General features: G+C 41.1%; 1 protein-coding gene across 2 annotated transcripts in view; it reads left to right on the forward strand.

The window, feature by feature from the left end:
• Positions 1–17,733, forward strand: part of STON1 (stonin 1) — a 51,136-nt gene extending 33,403 nt beyond the window's left edge. For both annotated transcript variants that reach the window (XM_012755397.3, XM_076000725.1), the window contains 3 exons: positions 1,391–3,352; positions 11,373–11,575; positions 14,789–17,733. In XM_012755397.3, the coding sequence (XP_012610851.2) occupies positions 1,438–3,352; positions 11,373–11,575; positions 14,789–14,863 (2,193 nt within the window). In that variant the 5' untranslated portion in view covers positions 1,391–1,437 and the 3' untranslated portion in view covers positions 14,864–17,733. The remainder of the gene's footprint in view (positions 1–1,390; positions 3,353–11,372; positions 11,576–14,788) is intronic.
• The last annotated feature ends 281 nt before the right edge of the window (positions 17,734–18,014 follow it).

Here is an 18,014-nt window from a genome sequence, read left to right on the forward strand (position 1 = left end):
GAACCCAGGATGGTCCTGGGCTTTTCCTTGTTGTAGGTTTTTGATTACTAATTCAATCTCTTTACTAGTTATAGATCTGTTCCTATTTTCTATTTTTTTAATGTTCAGTCTTGGTAGATTCTATGTTTCTAGGAATTTATCCATTTCTTCTAAGTTATCCAATTTGTTGATATGTAATTATTCATGGTAGTCCCTTATAATCCTTTTTATTTCTGTGGCATCAGTTGTAATGACTCTCAGTTTCATTGATTTTTTTCTATTGTTTTTCTATCTCTCTTTCATTTATTTTTACTCTAGTCTTTATTATTTCTTTCCTTCTGCTAACTTGGCTTGGTTCATTTTTCTTTTTCTAGTTCCTTAAAGTATAAGGTTAGGTTTTTTTTTTTTTTGAGGTCTTTCTTCTTTTAGGCTTTTAGGCAAAAAAGCCTAAATAAATGTTCACTCAACTATAAACTTCTCTTGTACTGTTTTTTCGGCATCTCATAAGTTTTGGTGTGCTGTGTTTTCATTTTCATTTATCTCAAGGTATCTTCTAATTTGCTTTTTTATTTTTTCTTTGACTCATTGGTTGTTCAAGCGTATTTTGTTTAAATTTCACATATTTGGGAATTTTTCAGTTTTCATTCTGCTATTGATTTCTAGTTTTATTCCACCATGGTTAGAAAAGATACTTTTATGATTTCAATCTTCTTAAATCTGTTCAGACTTGTTCTTTGTGCACTTGGGAAGAATATATGTTCTGCTGCTGTTAGGTGGAATGTTCTGTACATATATGGCTGGGCCATGTGGTCTATGGTGTTGTTCAAGTCTTCTGTTTCTTTATTGGTCTTCTCTCTCTTGATATTCTATTATTGAAAGTAAGGTATTAAAATCTCATACTATTATTGTATGGGTATTTATTTCTTCCTTCAGTTCTGTCAGTGTTTGCTTCATATATTTGGTTGGGTGCTCTGATGTTGGGTTCACATATATTTATAATTATTATATCTTCCTGGTGAATTAACCCTTTTATTATTTATAATGTCCTTCTTTGTTTCTTGTGACAGTTTTTGACTTAAAGTTTATTTTGTCTGATATAAATATGGCCACCTCTGGTCCTTTTGGGATCCATTTGCAAGGAATTACTTTCCATCCTTTCATTTTCAGCCTATGTGTGTCCTTAAATCTAAACTGAGTCTCTTGAAGACAGCATGTAGTTGGGTCTTGTTTTCTTTTTTTTTTTTTATCCACTCAGCCATCAAAAGGGTTGAGTTTTTAAGCTTTTCTTTGAACTCAGTTAATCTATATATCTGAATGCTTTTAAATCCAAGTATCTTTCAGAACTAAAGACTTTTAGTATCTTGTTTTTCCCTTCATTTTATATTCTTATTTTCTCTTTCTTCTTTAACAGAGCCAACATATTTGATTCCTTGACAAGACCACAATCTGATCCCAAACATGTGCTCCACAAACCCAGGCAACTGGGTCACCTTTGATGATGATCCCGCTTTCCAGTCTTCTCAAAAGTCAAAGAATTTGCCTTTGGAGAATCAAGGTGTCTGTAGACCAAATGGACTTAAGCTGAACCTTTCTGGCCTCAAGGAATTTCCCAGTGGATCTTCCTCTACCAGCAGCACCCCTCTCTCCTCTCCCATTGTAGACTTTTACTTCAGTCCAGGACCTCCAAGTAACTCTCCTCTTTCTACACCTACCAAAGACTTCCCGGGTATTCCTGGCATCCCCAAAGCAGGGACTCATGTGCTTTATCCTATTCCAGAATCATCTTCAAACAGCCCACTCACACCACCAGGAGTAGGTTCCTCCTTACCGCCTACTAAACCTACCTGCTTATCCCATGCTTTCTTACCCAGTGACCACTCATGTACTGGTCTTCCAGATGAAATCAGCCCTCACCAGGCTGAAAGCCAAGGGTTTCAAAGTGGTGATGCTCCCCAGTTTCAATATTTTCGGGAGGACTGGGCTTTTTCAAGTCCATTTTGGAAAGATGAAGGCAGTGCTTCCCAGTTTACCTTTGAGCCCCCAGGAGGCAGAAAGATATTCTCATCGAGAGACAAGGAGATACCAATTGATCAAAAAAGTCTAAATAAATGTTCACTCAACTATATCTGTGAGAAGCTTGAACATCTACAGTCAGCTGAGAACCAAGACCCACTTGGAAACCTGTCTATGCAATGTCTGTGTGCTGAAGACACTGTCCCTTCCTTTGTCCCCCAAGCGCTCTTCAGGAGTCAGCCAAAAGCTGGATGGTCTTTCATGCTGAGAATCCCTGAGAAGAAGAACATGATGTCTTCCCGGCAGTGGGGACCAATTTTTCTGAAAGTTTTACCTGGAGGAATTTTGCAAATGTATTATGAGCAGGGCTTAGAGAAACCATTTAAAGAGTTACAGCTTGATCCACATTGCAGGCTTTCTGAACCCAAAGTTGAGAACTTTAGTGTGGCAGGAAAAATCCACACCGTGAAGATCGAACATGTGTCTTACACAGAAAAAAGGAAATACCACTCGAAGACAGAAGTAGCTCATGAGCCAGACATAGAACAGATGCTGAAGTTAGGGTCCACAGAGTACCACGACTTCCTCGACTTTCTGACTACTGTGGAGGAGGAGCTGGTGAAGCTGCCAGCTATTTCAAAACCAAAAAAGAACTACGAGGAGCAAGAAATTTCCTTGGAAATTGTGGATAACTTTTGGGGTAAAGTCACAAAAGAAGAAGGAAAATTGGTTGAAAGTGCTGTGATGACCCAAATCTGGTGCCTCTGCTTCCTGAATGGGAACATGGAATGCTTTTTAACCCTGAATGACCTTGAGCTGCAGAAGCGAGATGCATGCTATTTTGAAAAAGACCCAGAAAAGAAGGGGATTGATATTCTCGACTACCACTTTCACAAGTGTGTGAAAGCACAAGAATTTGAGCAGTCAAGAATCATCAAGTTTGTACCCCTGGATGCCTGCCGGTTTGAGCTGATGCGTTTTAAGACTTTGTATCACGAGGACGACCTCCCCTTTTCTGTGAAGTCTATAGTGGTTGTCCAGGGCGCATATGTGGAACTTCAGGCCTTCGTCAACATGGCCCCGTTGGCTCAGCGGCCATCCCACACTGGTTCCTTGAGGTCCTGTGACAATGTAATGATACACTTTCCTGTCCCATCACAGTGGATCAAGGCCCTCTGGACCATGAACCTCCAAAGGCAGAAGTCCCTAAAAGCTAAAATGAACCGCCGGGCATGTCTGGGGAGTTTCCATGAGCCTGAATCTGAACCTGTCATTCAGGTCACTGTGGGGTCAGCAAAATATGAGAGTGCCTACCAGGCGGTGGTATGGAAGATAGACCGGCTTCCAGACAAAAATTCAAGTAAATATTCAACACCCCAGTTTGATTTTCATGGGAAACAGCTTAAATGTTTTCAGCTTCTCCTTCTTGGATTGAAACCAGGCAGAGACAGATGGTGACTTGTTAGCTGAGGCCACACATACTTAGACAGGTGGGAGAGGGAACATTAAGCCAAACAGCTGGTTTGTTTGTTTCCTCTTGCACCTATTTCTACCACATAAGTTTAACTTTTTACATGTTTTTAATATTATAAGAAACACCATCCTGGGAATCTGTTGTGGTTGGTGGCACTGAGGAAAAATTTGTAGACACTTGTGGTTGAGCTTCTTGAGATTAACCCATCAACCTCAGTTCTTAAAAGTATTGTTAACATAGATTAGATTCCCTAATTACCCCTTAAAGATCTGTCACCCATGAATATATCTGAGCTTTTTTGTATTCTCAGCCAGTACCATTTCCTCCTTAGGTTTTTGCCTCTTGCTCGCCTTTTATTTTTTTAATTTTTCTTTCTTTGAGACAGAGTCTCACTCTGTTGCCCAGGCTAGAGTGCTTTGGTGTCAGCCTAGCTCACAGAAACCTTGAACTCCTGGGCTCAAGTGATCCTCCTGCCTCAGTGTCCCAAGTTGCTGGGACTCCAGGCAAGCACCATCATGCTTGGCTAGTTTTTTCTATTTTTAGTAGAGATGGGGTCTCACTCTTGCTCAGGCTGGTCTCAAACTCCTGAGCTCAAGTGAGCACTAGGGTTACAGGTAGATTATAGGCATGAGCCACTACCCGGCCGACTGTCTTATTTTTAATCAAAGTGATTTCTTTGACTGAATGACCCATTTGACCATCTCAGCTGGTTGTTTTAGAATTGAGTAGACACAACCTAAGTGTTAAAAATAAGTTAATTTTTTCTAAAATTTTGCTAAGAAAACAATCTAGGAGTTCAGAACTTTGAAGAGACTGTTCTAGTACCACATTTCTTTTAGAATAGTAAGTTGGTGGTGGGCATAATAAAGTAAAATAGCAAAATTTGAAATTAGAGTTGTTCCCTGTTTTGGTTGAGTTTTGTCTAGCAGGAGGTAAATTGGGGGCAGATTTGGGGGATCTGAGTTGATGCATGTATTTATTTATTCAACCAATCCTTTACGAGCACTTACTGTATACCGAGAGCCCCATCAAGTGCTGGGGATAAAGAGGAATGAGATCTGGTTCCTGTTTCCAAATAACTCACAGCTGCTTTAGTTGTTCAGGGAAATTTAAGCTCCTCTTAGGCCCCCCCAAGCTGTGGACTTTGGAGGAAGCATTTTTATTTGGGATGGCCTTATAGGAGTATTTTTCAAAACTGACTGTATATTAAAATAGGCTCACAGTTTTTGGATAATCTTGATGTTCAGGCTCCACTCCATGCCAATTAAACTGGGATCTCTGGGGAAGGGGCCATGTTTTAAGAGCTCCCCAGGTGAACCTAATGTGATATAGCCAGGGTGAGGAACACTGTCATGTTCTAGAGTGGCAAGAGTAAGCCCCCGACTACAGTGGACTTGAGGCATGGAGCGTACACTGAGGGCCACAGGACCACCTTGTCTATGACTAGCAGTTTGCTGACTTCACATCTGTCAGCTGATTGGAGCTTGAGCTACGGACAGAGTCCAGCAGGTGAGAGACACAGGCCTGGTGGGCTGAGGAGCCACAGACCCCGGGCAGAAGGGAAGTCCCTACACTGTGGTCCTCCCTGACACCCACAGTCTTCTTCATTAATACAAAGATCTGCCCCACAGTGTTCTCATGACTCCCATGAGTTGTGTTCTGCACCCACAGTAGTGAGGGTAGCTCAGGCTCAGGGCAGGGCAAAGTGGTGATGGTCACAAAGTGCAGAACGGTCATAAAGGATGGCCTCCGACAGCACCCCTGGTCAGCTCCAGTGCGGTGGGAACATCCACATCTCCCATGACATAATCCACAGAGATAACGTTTCCTGCCTTCATCTGTCACTTGGCTGGGGAGGCGAGTATAAGCATCTGCAGACTATCTTCATGCCATGAAAATGAGTTTTGAGATCTTGAGTGCAAGGTTCCAAATGATCTGTTCTAAAAGTTATTTGTGCTACTTTTAGCTTAGAGGGGTTCAACAAAATCAGGATATTGGCTTTTATTTTGCTAAGCAAAAAGGGAAAGAAAGGTTGGAATGCGGATGCTCTCGGAGGCCCTGAAGGAGACCTGGCCAGGGCAACCTCACTTACTCTTCAAACTGAGAAATACCAATCACCTTTTCTGATTTTGTAAGTGGAGCAATGTATAAAGCTTCTTGTGAAAATGATCCTGTTTATAACACTGCATTTTCCCAGAGTTAATGGTGTAGTGAACTGAATTCAATCAACAAGAATTTGTTGAGAAGAGGGCTCACTCATTCACTCCACAAATACCCACTACATTTTTTCTAGGTATAGGCTCTGTGCCAGGTGCTTGGAAGATACAGACACAAACATGATCCCTGCTCTCCAGAAACTTAAGGGTCTAGAGTAGATGAGACAAATCCAGAAGCATCTATCCAAATGCACTGTGGAAAAGTGCTCTGTTCCAGGCCTGTACAAACATACAGGGATCCCAGAGACAGGGGTGTAAACTACCTGGGTCCCAGGGAGGGCTTTGCTGCAGAGTTGATGGTCAAGTCTGGCATGGGAGAATCAGCAGGGTTCCATCAGGGACAGAAACGGCAGAGCCCCAGGCATGCAGGTGGCAGATGCTCCCTACATTTTGGGACTGAGAGAGTAGTGGGGGAAGAAACCAGCGTGTGAAGGCCTTGTGAGCAGGCTGTGGCTGTGGAATTTGTCTGCAGGGCCTCAGGGTGTTTTCAGGCATGACTGTGACAGAATCATACCTTGTTTCTGAAGGGCAGGGCAGCGTGGGAGAGAGATTCAGGATGATAGCCACAGGCTGGGAGGAGGTGAGAGGTGCCGAGCAAGGGCGGTGGCAGTGGGAGGTGAGGGATGGATGAGGAAATTCAGAGGAGGTGTCCCCAAGACAATGACAGGCTATGGGCATGAGGGAAAGGGCGGGGATGGGATGGGTCAGGTGCTCTGGCTTTGGCAAGTAGTGGGCAATGGTGCCGTTAGCGGAGACAGCTGAGACAACATCCTCTTCTTACCCATCCTTTTAAAATCTATTTCCCAGCCCTGGCTGCATGTTAGAATCATTAAAGCCTCAAAAACTACCCATGTTTAGGTCCCATGGCCTACCAGTCAGACTCTCTTCTGGGGGTGAGGCCCAGGTCCCGGTGTTTGTAAAGCCTCTCCCAGGCAGCCAGGATTGAGAACTGCCTGGTCGCTCTCCTGTGAAGCCTGTGATGGTCCCTAGGCAGACATCGTTCCTCTCCGCTCCGTGTGTCCCCGTGTCTTTTAGAGCTCTGTTATCGCCCTCCCACCAGCAGTTACTGGCCGTTGAGCTCACCAAGAACAATTACAAGAATGGACATTCCCAGAGAGGCTGGTTGGACTGGATCTTGGCCTTCATGAATTATTCTTGGAAGACTGTCATACCACAAGGCCCACGCAGAACAATGTTTCATAAGTATTTCAATTATATGGTGATAATTCACTGAATCAATCCTTTGGGACCAAGGCAGCTTTGTTGAGATGGAGTCTGTGGGCAAAGAGAAGGCCCAGGGAAAAGGCAATGGGGCTGTGTGGGGTGGAGCCCACAGGGCAGGGCACAGCCCCAAGCCGGGCTGGGGACATTTCTGGGCTCACAGGGCTCTGTCCTAAGGCTGCTTCACTATGGGCTGGGGAGGGCGATGCTGAAGGTGGGAGGGAGCCGGGTGTTGTACTACCTGATTTCTCTCCTGAGAAGTGGCACGGAAGGAGCAAGGCTGGGGCAGGGAGCAAATCTTTCTCAAACTTTTGCCAGACCTTGAGTCACCTTGTTAAAATGTAGATTCTGAGTCAGCAGGTAAGGACCCAGGACGTTGTGGTTCTAACCAGTGCTCAGGTGATGCCAATGCTGCTGGCCTGCGGAACACAGGCGGTAATGTTCCTTCAACAGTGCCCCTGCCTTTCATTTCACAACAAAGCTTGGCTTGGTTCTGGAAACAGCCATACAGTGAAAAAAAAAAAAAAAAAAAAAAAAAAAGCTTGGCTTGGGGCAGTAGCTCCTAGATTTCATTCAAATTCATGTTTGAGTGACAACAGAGGAGCTTAGGTTTTGTTGGGGGAGGGGGAGAAAGAGAATTGAGGACAAAGGAGGACGCAGGTTAGCCAAAGGAGGTATACCTGTGGCATAGAATTAGAAAGGGGGATGGAAGTGGTGGAGGGTCAATTAACACCTATATCCATCTCTAACTTCCCAGTTTTTCTCTTTTTCTTTGCCTTCTGTCATCAGCATACTGGTTCTCTTCTCTTCCACCTGTGTCATCCTCCTACCATTCATACCCTTTACCCCTCAACAGTTCACTTTTATATATGTGATATTTTGGTTCAAGAAGGACTGAATATCAACGAGAGCTAGGAAGATTTTATGATTTGCATTCCTGGTCCCAAGAAAAGGAGTTAGGGTGAGAGAATAATTACCAAAGCCCGAGATTGCCCCCTAGTGGTCAGCATCGACATAACACAAATTTCATCTAATTCATTTATTCATGAATTTGACAAATACGTGTTAAGCCTCAAATCTGTCAGACATTGTGCTAGAGACAGATATGATACTTGTTCTTATGGGGCTCAACATCTGAAGAGGGACTGTGTAATTAAACACTGTAGAGTATTTAGAGTTTCCAAAAGCCAGGCAGAATACGCCAGAAAACTTGAAAGGAAAAATGCTCTCTTTTAAAGCTATTTTATATTTGTACTTTGCTGTTCAGAAGATTAAGTGAGTTCCGAAATAAGACGTTTAGTGCCTGATAACACTACTGGTTTCCCAGTCATGGTAGAAATCGTTTTAGCGCTGGTGGTGCGGAATGCCAGAAAAGGCCACTCAACTGCACTGGGTTTAGCAGCGTCTCAACACCTGTTAGTCTGTGTTCACTGTGAGTACCTGTTTTCCAGCTAGTTAATAGAGTGGAGGCTTCATGTAGGTCTTTAGCGCCCACAAATCTTATCCAGGGTGACTGCTTGCTCCTGAGCCCTCTTTCAAACAGGTAGACAGTAAAAACCTTCCACACACTGGTATGTTTGAACTTGGGTCCCCTGAACACTTGGGCAGCCCTAGGTCCTTTGTGATGGCCCAATCCTCTATCTTTCCTTTCTGAAAGGCTTGGAGGTGCCACTTTCAGAGAATGCAGGTAACCATCCACAGCAACCTTTGGGACCCTACATTCACATGAAATTAAGTTCCAGTGTTGCAGGGGTAATGCTAGGCTGTGTGCATATCGTGCTTTTGAATAGGAATGGATTTGGGAAAATACCTAGTTCACTTTATCCCCAATTTAAAAGTGACTGAAAAATAAAAGGCACAAAAACGTAGCAACTCTTGATTAAGACCATAATTCTGCATGTTAGAAGCATAAGATCAGAATTCTGTTTTCTCTTACCAACAGAATCATTGAGATACGATTTTTTAAAAAATAGTGGTGTCACTTTTTCCCTAGAGGACAGGTTATTTTGTACTTTATGTTTGTTCTCCCGCAAAACTAAAGCCTCCTGGTGTTTCTGTTCTGTTTTTCTGCGCCATTTGCCTCCACCAAATCAATTTGTGAATTTGGTCTAACTGCTTTTTATGCGGATAAAAAAGCTGACAAAGCAACTCAACAGAATAAATCATTTTTTTTCTTTGTGGAAAAATAATCCTCTCTTTGATCTTTTACCAGTTTTTAAGACAAGCTGGTAGAAATGTTTTGTTTCTAACATTTTTGGAATACTAGATCTTCAACTCAGGTTTAATTTTTTTTCCTCCAATTTTCATTGCAAAACTTCGGAGAACATGTTTGTTCCTATAAAAGGTGCATATCGGATCACTTCCAATATCATTTTCAACTCTAAGCATATAGAATTCATCCTCTTTATTAGCAAAGTTAAAGTAATTAAATAATAATACTGGATGTATAATTGAATAGCACTTTGCAAAGTAATAGTGTATGTTCAGCCCATCTACACTACTATCCAGTACTACTGACCCAGTGCTTTATTGTGTATCAACTGTCTAATCCTGATAACTTTATAAGGTTTGGGTTATCATCATTGCCCTTATTTTAAGATGGATGAACTGAGACTTGGATAAGCAACTTGTCTAGGATGACCTAGCTATAAGTAGCAGAGCTGAGATTGGACTCTGGGCAATCTGGGTCTAGTGTTTGTGTTTTTAGCCACTTTGCCATAACGGGACTGAAGAGGGCCTGAGTTAAGTGTAAATGAATGTACTATATCCTCACTCCAGACAGAAAGAGTAATGGAGTGTGGGGTGTCTCTGGGTATGTGTGGATGTGAATGAAGTTATCACTTGCCTGCGGTGCTCTGGGGTGTGTAGAGTACCTGGAAGGCCACTGTTGTCCTACCCTAGCTGTAAATGTGGAGATAGATAATGAGCATCAGTTGGTTAATTGATTGATGACATTTCAAGGCCTTTTATAGCCTTAGAATTCTATTAGTCTCTCTACAAGAAACCGGGTGTAAGGAATGAAAGGCAATTTATCTTTTAAGAATTAAGTAAAATCCTTTAAACTCTTGTTTTTGTGCCTAAAGCTATGTTCTGATAGCAATGTTCTTTCTCCAGCTATGTTGGTGGTACAGTAATTTAATCTGGCTTTTGAAATTACTGTTATCTTGTACGTTTATTTCAGTAAAGACAGCTGCATTGGATATGTAAATGTTATGAACAAAGCAACAGAATCACAGAACATTTGTAAAGTTGCTACAGTGGTTACAGTGAAAATATTTTTTCATTCCATTATAACACACACACACACACAAACACACACACTCACTATATGACCCCCATCTAAAATCTTTGAGTATATCTAATATCCTTGGGTCTGGCATAGAGCCCAGCCTGGCATAGTGTTGATGCTCAATAAATGACAAATTGAATTGAGTGAAAATAAATATTAGATTGAAATATTGAAGGCCAATATGCCCATTTCTACATCGTACATCTGTTCCAGTCAAAGTGTTTTGGAAGGATAAGTGAGAATTACAGTAGTGAAAAATAATCTGTTCTACTGAAAAAAATTGTTGGCCTGGAATATTTTCTGAAATGTAATGAAATTTCACCAACTTTTAAAAATCAGATTTTTTCAATAATATGACCTAATTTGGGCTGAAGTTTACTTTCACATTATAAATAGAGTGGTAAGAAAATGAATAAATTAAGAATTATTGGCCGGGCGCGGTGGCTCACGCCTGTAATCCTAGCACTCTGGGAGGCCGAGGCGGGCGGATTGCTCGAGGTCAGGAGTTCAAAACCAGCCTGAGCAAGAGCGAGACCCCGTCTCTACTATAAATAGAAAGAAATTAATTTGCCAACTAATACATATATAGAAAAAATTAACCGGGCGTGGTGGCACATGCCTGTAGTCCCAGCTACTTGGGAGGCTGAGGCAGTAGGATTGCTTGAGCCCAGGAGATTGAGGTTGCTGTGAGCTAGGCTGATGCCATGGCACTCACTCTAGCCTGGGCAACAAAGTGAGACTCTGTCTCAAAAAAAAAAAAAAAAAAAAAAAAAAGAATTATTGTAAGAGCTTACTCAGTCTATTTAAGAGAAAGTGTTTTCTACAAGACCTAAGCACACTGTAGCAAAATAAGTATGTTGAATATAAATATTACTCCTATCTTTTAATTAAAGAAAACTTAGTACTATTTCTAATTAAAAACATCTTTAGGAGTTAATCTATGCATATATATAGTAATAAAGTCATACTTCTTTTAAAGCTAGTACTTAAAATTGCAGATAGCTTTCCCCCAGTTAGTGCAAAATGGTAGATTTTGATGGTATGTTGCTTAACTGGAATTCTCACTGCCATAGTGTTAATGAAATTGCTTATTAAGGAGAGAAACGAGTGCCTTTTATGCTTAGGAGAAATGTTCAGTTGCCATTGAAATGCTTTTGACTGTTTGATTTTTTTTTTCAAGGTCCTGACCATCCCCATTGTCTGTCATACAAACTAGAACTTGGATCAGACCAAGAAATTCCCTCTGATTGGTATCCATTTGCTACTGTTCAGTTTTCAATGCTTGACACCTGTGCCTCAAGGACTGCGGTCGGGTCTCTGGGGGTGGAGAGTGACGTCCAGCCCCAGAAACATGTTCAACAGCGAGCTTGCTACAACGTCCAGGTACCTCTCAGAGCCCCTGGTGCCAGTTGGGGCTTCCAGAACTGTGCCCTGATTCGGCTTTAAATATTTGCTTTGCCCTCTTATATGACTGTGTATGTGCGTGCGTATGATGACATTTCACCTAGGCAGGAGCTCAGCTATGGAAACTTGGTGGTCACCATTGAGCTTAGCTCTTCCCCATCATTCTAGAGAATGTTGGGACACCTAATAATTCAGGTTTCCATGAAAAAACAGAACATTAAAAAAATTAATATTTTAGAAGCATATTCACAATAAAAATTATGATGTTAGAACATTGTTTCCCAAAATGTGTTCTGTGAAACATCTGTCCCATATAATAACCTAAGAAAAGACTAAGTTGGGGAATGCCATACATTAAGTTAATGTTAGATGAAGGCTCTGAGAAGTCCTGCAATAATGAAACTTGTTATACTTACTTAACCCAGTTTTTCCCAACTCACTGGCTATGGAATCTTGTCTGTGTGGGTATGTGTATGTAGAATGCCTGTCAGTATCTTGTGGAATATTTGGAGAACTCTTAGAAATGCTGAGTGACTCTATGACAACAGTTTTAAATGCTCACCCTCAACTCTTCTGCATTCTTGGGCCAGATGAATTAAAGAGCCGCATGCGCTTACATCTGTTTCTAAATTTGTTTTTCCTTCTTATCTTCAAGGTTAGTAGATACATGGATAACCTCTGCCACATATTTCCCATAGTATCATGAAATGGTGACATAGGTTGCTGGTTTGTTCAAGAGTATTTTTTTTCTAACTAGAAAGTATTTAAAAATGCACCAAAATTAAATAGCACATAACAAACAGGTGGTTCAGTTTAGAATTTGCATGTTTGTTTTTTAGCTTTCACATGAATGACATTTTATACTTTTTAATAGCATTTTAAAATCTGTGTTGCTTGACTCTCAGCTATGATCAATACCATTCTGATTTTGTACTCATTTATTCCTATTAAAAATAGTGATTTTTAATAATAGTGATATTATATAAGATTTCATTAATACCAACCAATGCTCCTGTACTATAGGATTTTTCTTTATTTTGGCTCGTCTGTTTAGAAGTCGACATGTTTGGGTCAGTGACGTCTTTCTATTGATAAAAGTACTGATGGGTACATGCAGTTCTGTGCAGCCCCTTCAGCTGAAGGACTTATTCCCCTAGCAGCTGGGAATTGCCCCAGCTGAAGACAGCTGCCCTGCCTGAGGCCATGCCCCCTTCCTGAGTCAGCTTGTGTCCAGTGACGGGTAGGTGCAGGGGTGTAAAGGCCCCTTTGCCTCAACCTGGGCTAACTGCAGGGCCAGCCCAGCTTCAGCTCTTCCTGGGCAAGGGCATTGGTGAAGCCTTGGTTTCCACTGCCTTGCAGCCCAGCTTCTCCCTCTGCCCCTTCTGCTCCCTTCCCTGCTTCATTCCTCCCTGGGTGTTGACCCCAACAGCACTGCCCAGTGAACGCTCTGCACACAAATCTCCATCTTAAGAATCTGCTTCTTGGGGAACCTGACCTATAACACTGGGTATCTAAGTATTATATGGCACTGAGACGTGAGTAAAGCACACATGGAGACTGCATTTGTTCTGATTCTCCTATTCACAGAAGATGCCAGTTTCATGTAGCTTTAGTGGACAACTCAAAATTACCAAAGTACCTTCAGCTTAAATAGTATTTACAAGTTTATCTGCACCTGGTGGCAGCTTCAAAATGTTTTTTTCCATTTAATAAGTGTCTGTTGGCTGGGCACAGTGGCTCATGCTTGTAATCCTAGCACTCTGGGAGGCCGAGGCAGGCGGATTGCTCGAGGTCAGGAGTTCGAAACCAGCCTGAGCAAGAGCGAGACCCCATCTCTACTATAAAGAAATTAATTGGCCAACTAATATATAGAAAAACTTATAGAAAAAATTAGCTGGGCATGGTGGTGCATGCCTGTAGTCCCAGCTACTCGGGAGGCTGAGGCAGGAGGATTGCTTGACCGCAGGAGTTTGAGGTTGCTGTGAGCTAGGCAGACGCCACGGCACTCACTCTAGCCTGGGCAACAAAGCGAGACTCTGTCTGGAAAAAAAAAAAAAAGTGTCTGTCGAGCAGTTCCAAAGTGCCAGGTACTGCTTTGCATGTGTGGACGCAGCAGTGAACAGAGAATCAAGGTCCCTGTCCTCATGGAGTATACCTTCTATGAGGAGGAAACAAAAAACAATTAGTAAACAAATAAATAATATAATTTCAACAAATGACATTTTTTTTTTGTTTGTTTTTTTTGTTTTTTGAGACAGGGTCTTGCTCTGTTGCCCAGGCTGGAATGTGGAAGGCAGTGGAGCAATCATGGCTCACTGTAACCTCAAACTCCTGGGCTCAAGAGATCCTCCTGCCTCAGCCTCCCAAGTTGCTGGGGCTATAGGCATGCGCCACTATGCGTGGTTAATTTTTTAAAAACTTTTTTGCAGAGAAGGGGGTCTCTATATGTTCCTCAGTCTGGTCTGGAACTGTTAGCCTCAAGCAATCCTCCCACCTCAGCCTCCTAAAGTACACGGATTACAGGCGTGAACTACGATGCGTAGCCCACAAATTCTAAGAAGAGAATAAAATAAGGCAACAGGATAGAGAGTGACAGCTTTTTATCTAGAGGAGTCCTGGAGGACCTCCATGAGGAGGTTACATTTGAGCTGAGACAGAAATGATGTGAAGGGAAGACAGAAGGTTTGGCCCAGCTGGTTTACTAGTTTGTAAACTGGTTTGTTTTAGTTAGTTAGCTAATTTTGAGTGTGTTATAAATCTCAGGCAAGACAGTGGCTGGATATATAATACTCGGGGGAATTGATCCCGTGTCTAGCCAGATCTGTAAATGTCTTATCAATATATGTATTCTGTGTAGATTTTACAGAAGCTATGTTTGACTCAGAGGTGAAGAGAGTTTCAGTCCTCTTCGACCTTTGGCCCTGGAGGGATGGATTTGGGAGGGCTGTGCTGGCCCTGGAGGGGTGGATTTGGGAGGGCTGTGTTGGCCCTGGAGGGGTGGATTTGGGAGGGCTGTGTTGGCCTCAGGAGAGCAGAGATCCTCGCTTGGGGGCTACTACAGGAGGGTGGGGGGCTATGTTTATGTCCAAACAGTGAGGTGGCAACAGTCCTCACATATGACATAAGACTGAAGAGAAGTGAGTTTTGTGTTGCATTTGCTAATACTGCCCATGTTTTGCTTTTGCATAACAGGTTGAAATAGAAAAGAAGTGGATTAAAACCGATGGAGAAGATCCAGATAAAGTTGGTGACTGTGTAACTCAGTAGGAGTGGCAAGAGTAAATGATGACGACCCCCTTGTCAAATACATAATTCACAGAAAGCACACCAGGGTCTGCTACTGTATAGTGGAAATGACATCTGAACAGTGGGCTTAGGACAGGTCCACTGGCTGTGTTTAGAGAAGTGTAGACCTAAAACCAAACAATTTGTGTTTTATGCTTTTGATGTGTTTTTGCCCTAGGGGTTTGATCTACAATGTGTCTATAATTTGTGTGATGTTTTGCTTTCCACTGAAACGCAAACTCAAAGGCACTGTTATTTGTTGTATGACCTGGCAGCCCCGTTTGGCCAAAGGGCTTTTGATTTTTGAGTACTCAGTGGGCGATTCTGTCGCACCCTGGATTACTTAGGTGCCATGTTTACTATTCCTATCTCTTCTTGCTGTGCTAGCACCTGTAGTAGAGGGTAAGGCAATCAAAGGAGACATTCACCAAAATACTCCATTTTCTCTCTTGCTTGCTTCTGAAATGTGGCCAGGTGTAGAGTGATGTTGAAACCACAAGCTAAAAACGGAGATCTGGAAGTATCTGCAGTTCTGAATTATTTATCTTCCTGTCCTCTTACCACATTGTTGAGCAATTATTGGCTGTGTTTGGTACCTGTCTTTCCCCCACTGTATTATCATTTTCAAAATAAGTTTGTATTCTGGTGTGTGCTGCAAAGAAGCTATTCCTGTTGGCATGCATATTTTAGTACAAAGTCACTAAGATGTATTTCCTTTTGCTTGGCAGGATTTTTTTCAAAATGGAATCTGAGTATTGGACACTAGTTAAAATATTTATGTACATTAAAGATGAATTTTTTAAGTGTGTGAATGTTGTTTTCCAAAAGTACAGACTCTAAAAATGTGTTTTGATAAAGTGTTAGTTGTAATGAACACAAGCCTCTCTTGATAGAAGTCTAAACAGTAGTATGATTATTTTATCCTAGTTCTGCGATCTTGCTATTTTATGCTAATTCTGCTTAGAGTATTTTTCTTTAAAAGATGAGCAAAGTGAAAAATGCTATATTGTTTTACCTAGATTTCTAAGAGGCAACATTTTTATTCTTCAAAGTCAGGTAAATGACTATAATAGTTTGGTTCCTAATGAAAAGTCAATGGCATTAGCAATTATAACGCTGCTTTTAATCTCCTTTTAGTATTTACAATGAAATTCAGAATCTTAAAATTTATGAAGTCTATATTCTAGGTATTTTTTAGTCTGAAAAACAAACTCCTCCATGTGGTATTAATACACCTTCAATTTATGTTGAATCTCAGATGTAATTAGGAGATATTTTTCTCTATTTGCCAGATTTGTTTTGAGTCAAAACTGATATAATGTTCTTCCAAACAACATTTATTTGTTGGCCTACGGAGTTTATTTCATACGTTTTATTTAATGTTGTATTACACTCATTTAAATCTGTCTAAAAAACAGATTAAAACAAACATTTATGGGTGGTCTGTATCCATCAGCAGATTTTATTGCTTTTCATTATTTTACTGTAAAGGGAGAGGAATGCAAAAGTTGCTGGTTAAAATGAATTGGTATTGCTCTTTTTAACTTCACTTGATGCATTGCTCATAATATCATATGCTTGAGATTCACTGTTGATGTATAGGAGGGCAAATCTGTGTGTGTATGTCATTTTTAAAAAATTCCACCATCTTTCCTTATCATCTGGTGTGGGCACACTCTGGAGTGACTTCAATCTGCTCAGAACCCACACGGAGGCGGGCTGAGTCTGAAGCTGCACCACAGTCCCAGTGAAGTGAGCTGGGTTAATGACTGTCATTCCTTTCTGGATGTGTTTTAAGGCATCCTGCCCATAAAGAACTCACAATCTGATTCAGATGAACTTAATGAATATTTACACCTCAAAATAAATTCAGCCAAGTGCTCCGTTAATTGCCCCTCATGTTTCACACGTTGACTAGTATCTGTGGGTACCTCCCTGCTAGGGTCATTTACTCATAAGCCACCCAGCCTTCAGGAGCATCTCAGGATTCAGTGTTGAAAATATAATAACAAAAGACTGAGAGCTCAAATGGAGTTTCTGCAGCCAAGGTTGATAGCATTAACAGCAGGGGGCTACTGCATAATTGTTAATTTGCACATCTATTAGGATCCTTAAATATTCATTACTTAGTGTTAAATTAACATTCTGGGTAGAGAGGGGAGACTTTTTAATACAGTTCTTCTGACCTCAGTTATGGCAGGAGGTCAAATGTGACTACAGAGCTCTAAGTGAAAAATCAGGTAGGATCCATTTAGACTTACAAATTGAGAAGTAGAATCTCCTTTGCCAGAATAGTGATCTTCCAAAAACTCCTACTTTGGAGGGAGGGAAGGGAGAAAGAAAGGGAGTCAAGGAGGGAATACTTCTTTTCTAGCATTTTAATTTCAATCACTCCTTTATGAGTTTGACCAATTTGGAGTCAAATTAGCATATTTCCATGTAATTTACCACTTCATGACTAGTTATTCTGCTGTAATTGTTTTGGTACGATCACCTTTCCAGTTACGGGATCATATTAACTGTGTAAATGAATTCCTGGGTTGATCATTACATGATCAACTGTGCAGATCTGAATTTAAGGACATTTTCTTTTTCTATGGGAATTACAACAGTTTATCCATTAACAAAGGTATGAAAAAAGAATACTTTCTAGCACATAAATAAAGGCTGAAATTTTCTACCTGTTGTATATATTAGACTGTTCTAGGATTTAGTTCCCTTCATTCTGGATCTGTGCTTATGATACAGCCCCATTTATTATAAGTTCAGTTGGGAGGTCTTCCTTAACAATGACTGTTATAATGTTTTTCTCTAAATATGATTTTATGTCCTGTCAATAAAAATATGAAACAGATTGAGCCTTAATAATCATGTAACAAAATATTTTGTAGATTACATATTGATTTTTCTAAAATTAAAGATGTATTTCAAATGATTCTTGCTGTAGATTTATATCTTCTTTTGCAAGGCCTGGGGCAATATTTTTCAAGGTATGAAATCAATTTCAATAACCTTAAACAATTGACTCTCTGTCAGGCATATGTACATAGCTTCACTATTAAGGAGTCAGTGAACATGGCATATCCTGGAAAAATGACACTATCAAACTATAGTTGATGATGTTATAAAGGAT

Source organism: Microcebus murinus, chromosome 3 (genome assembly GCF_040939455.1).
Source record: "Microcebus murinus isolate Inina chromosome 3, M.murinus_Inina_mat1.0, whole genome shotgun sequence".
NCBI classification, from domain to species: Eukaryota; Metazoa; Chordata; class Mammalia; order Primates; family Cheirogaleidae; genus Microcebus; species Microcebus murinus.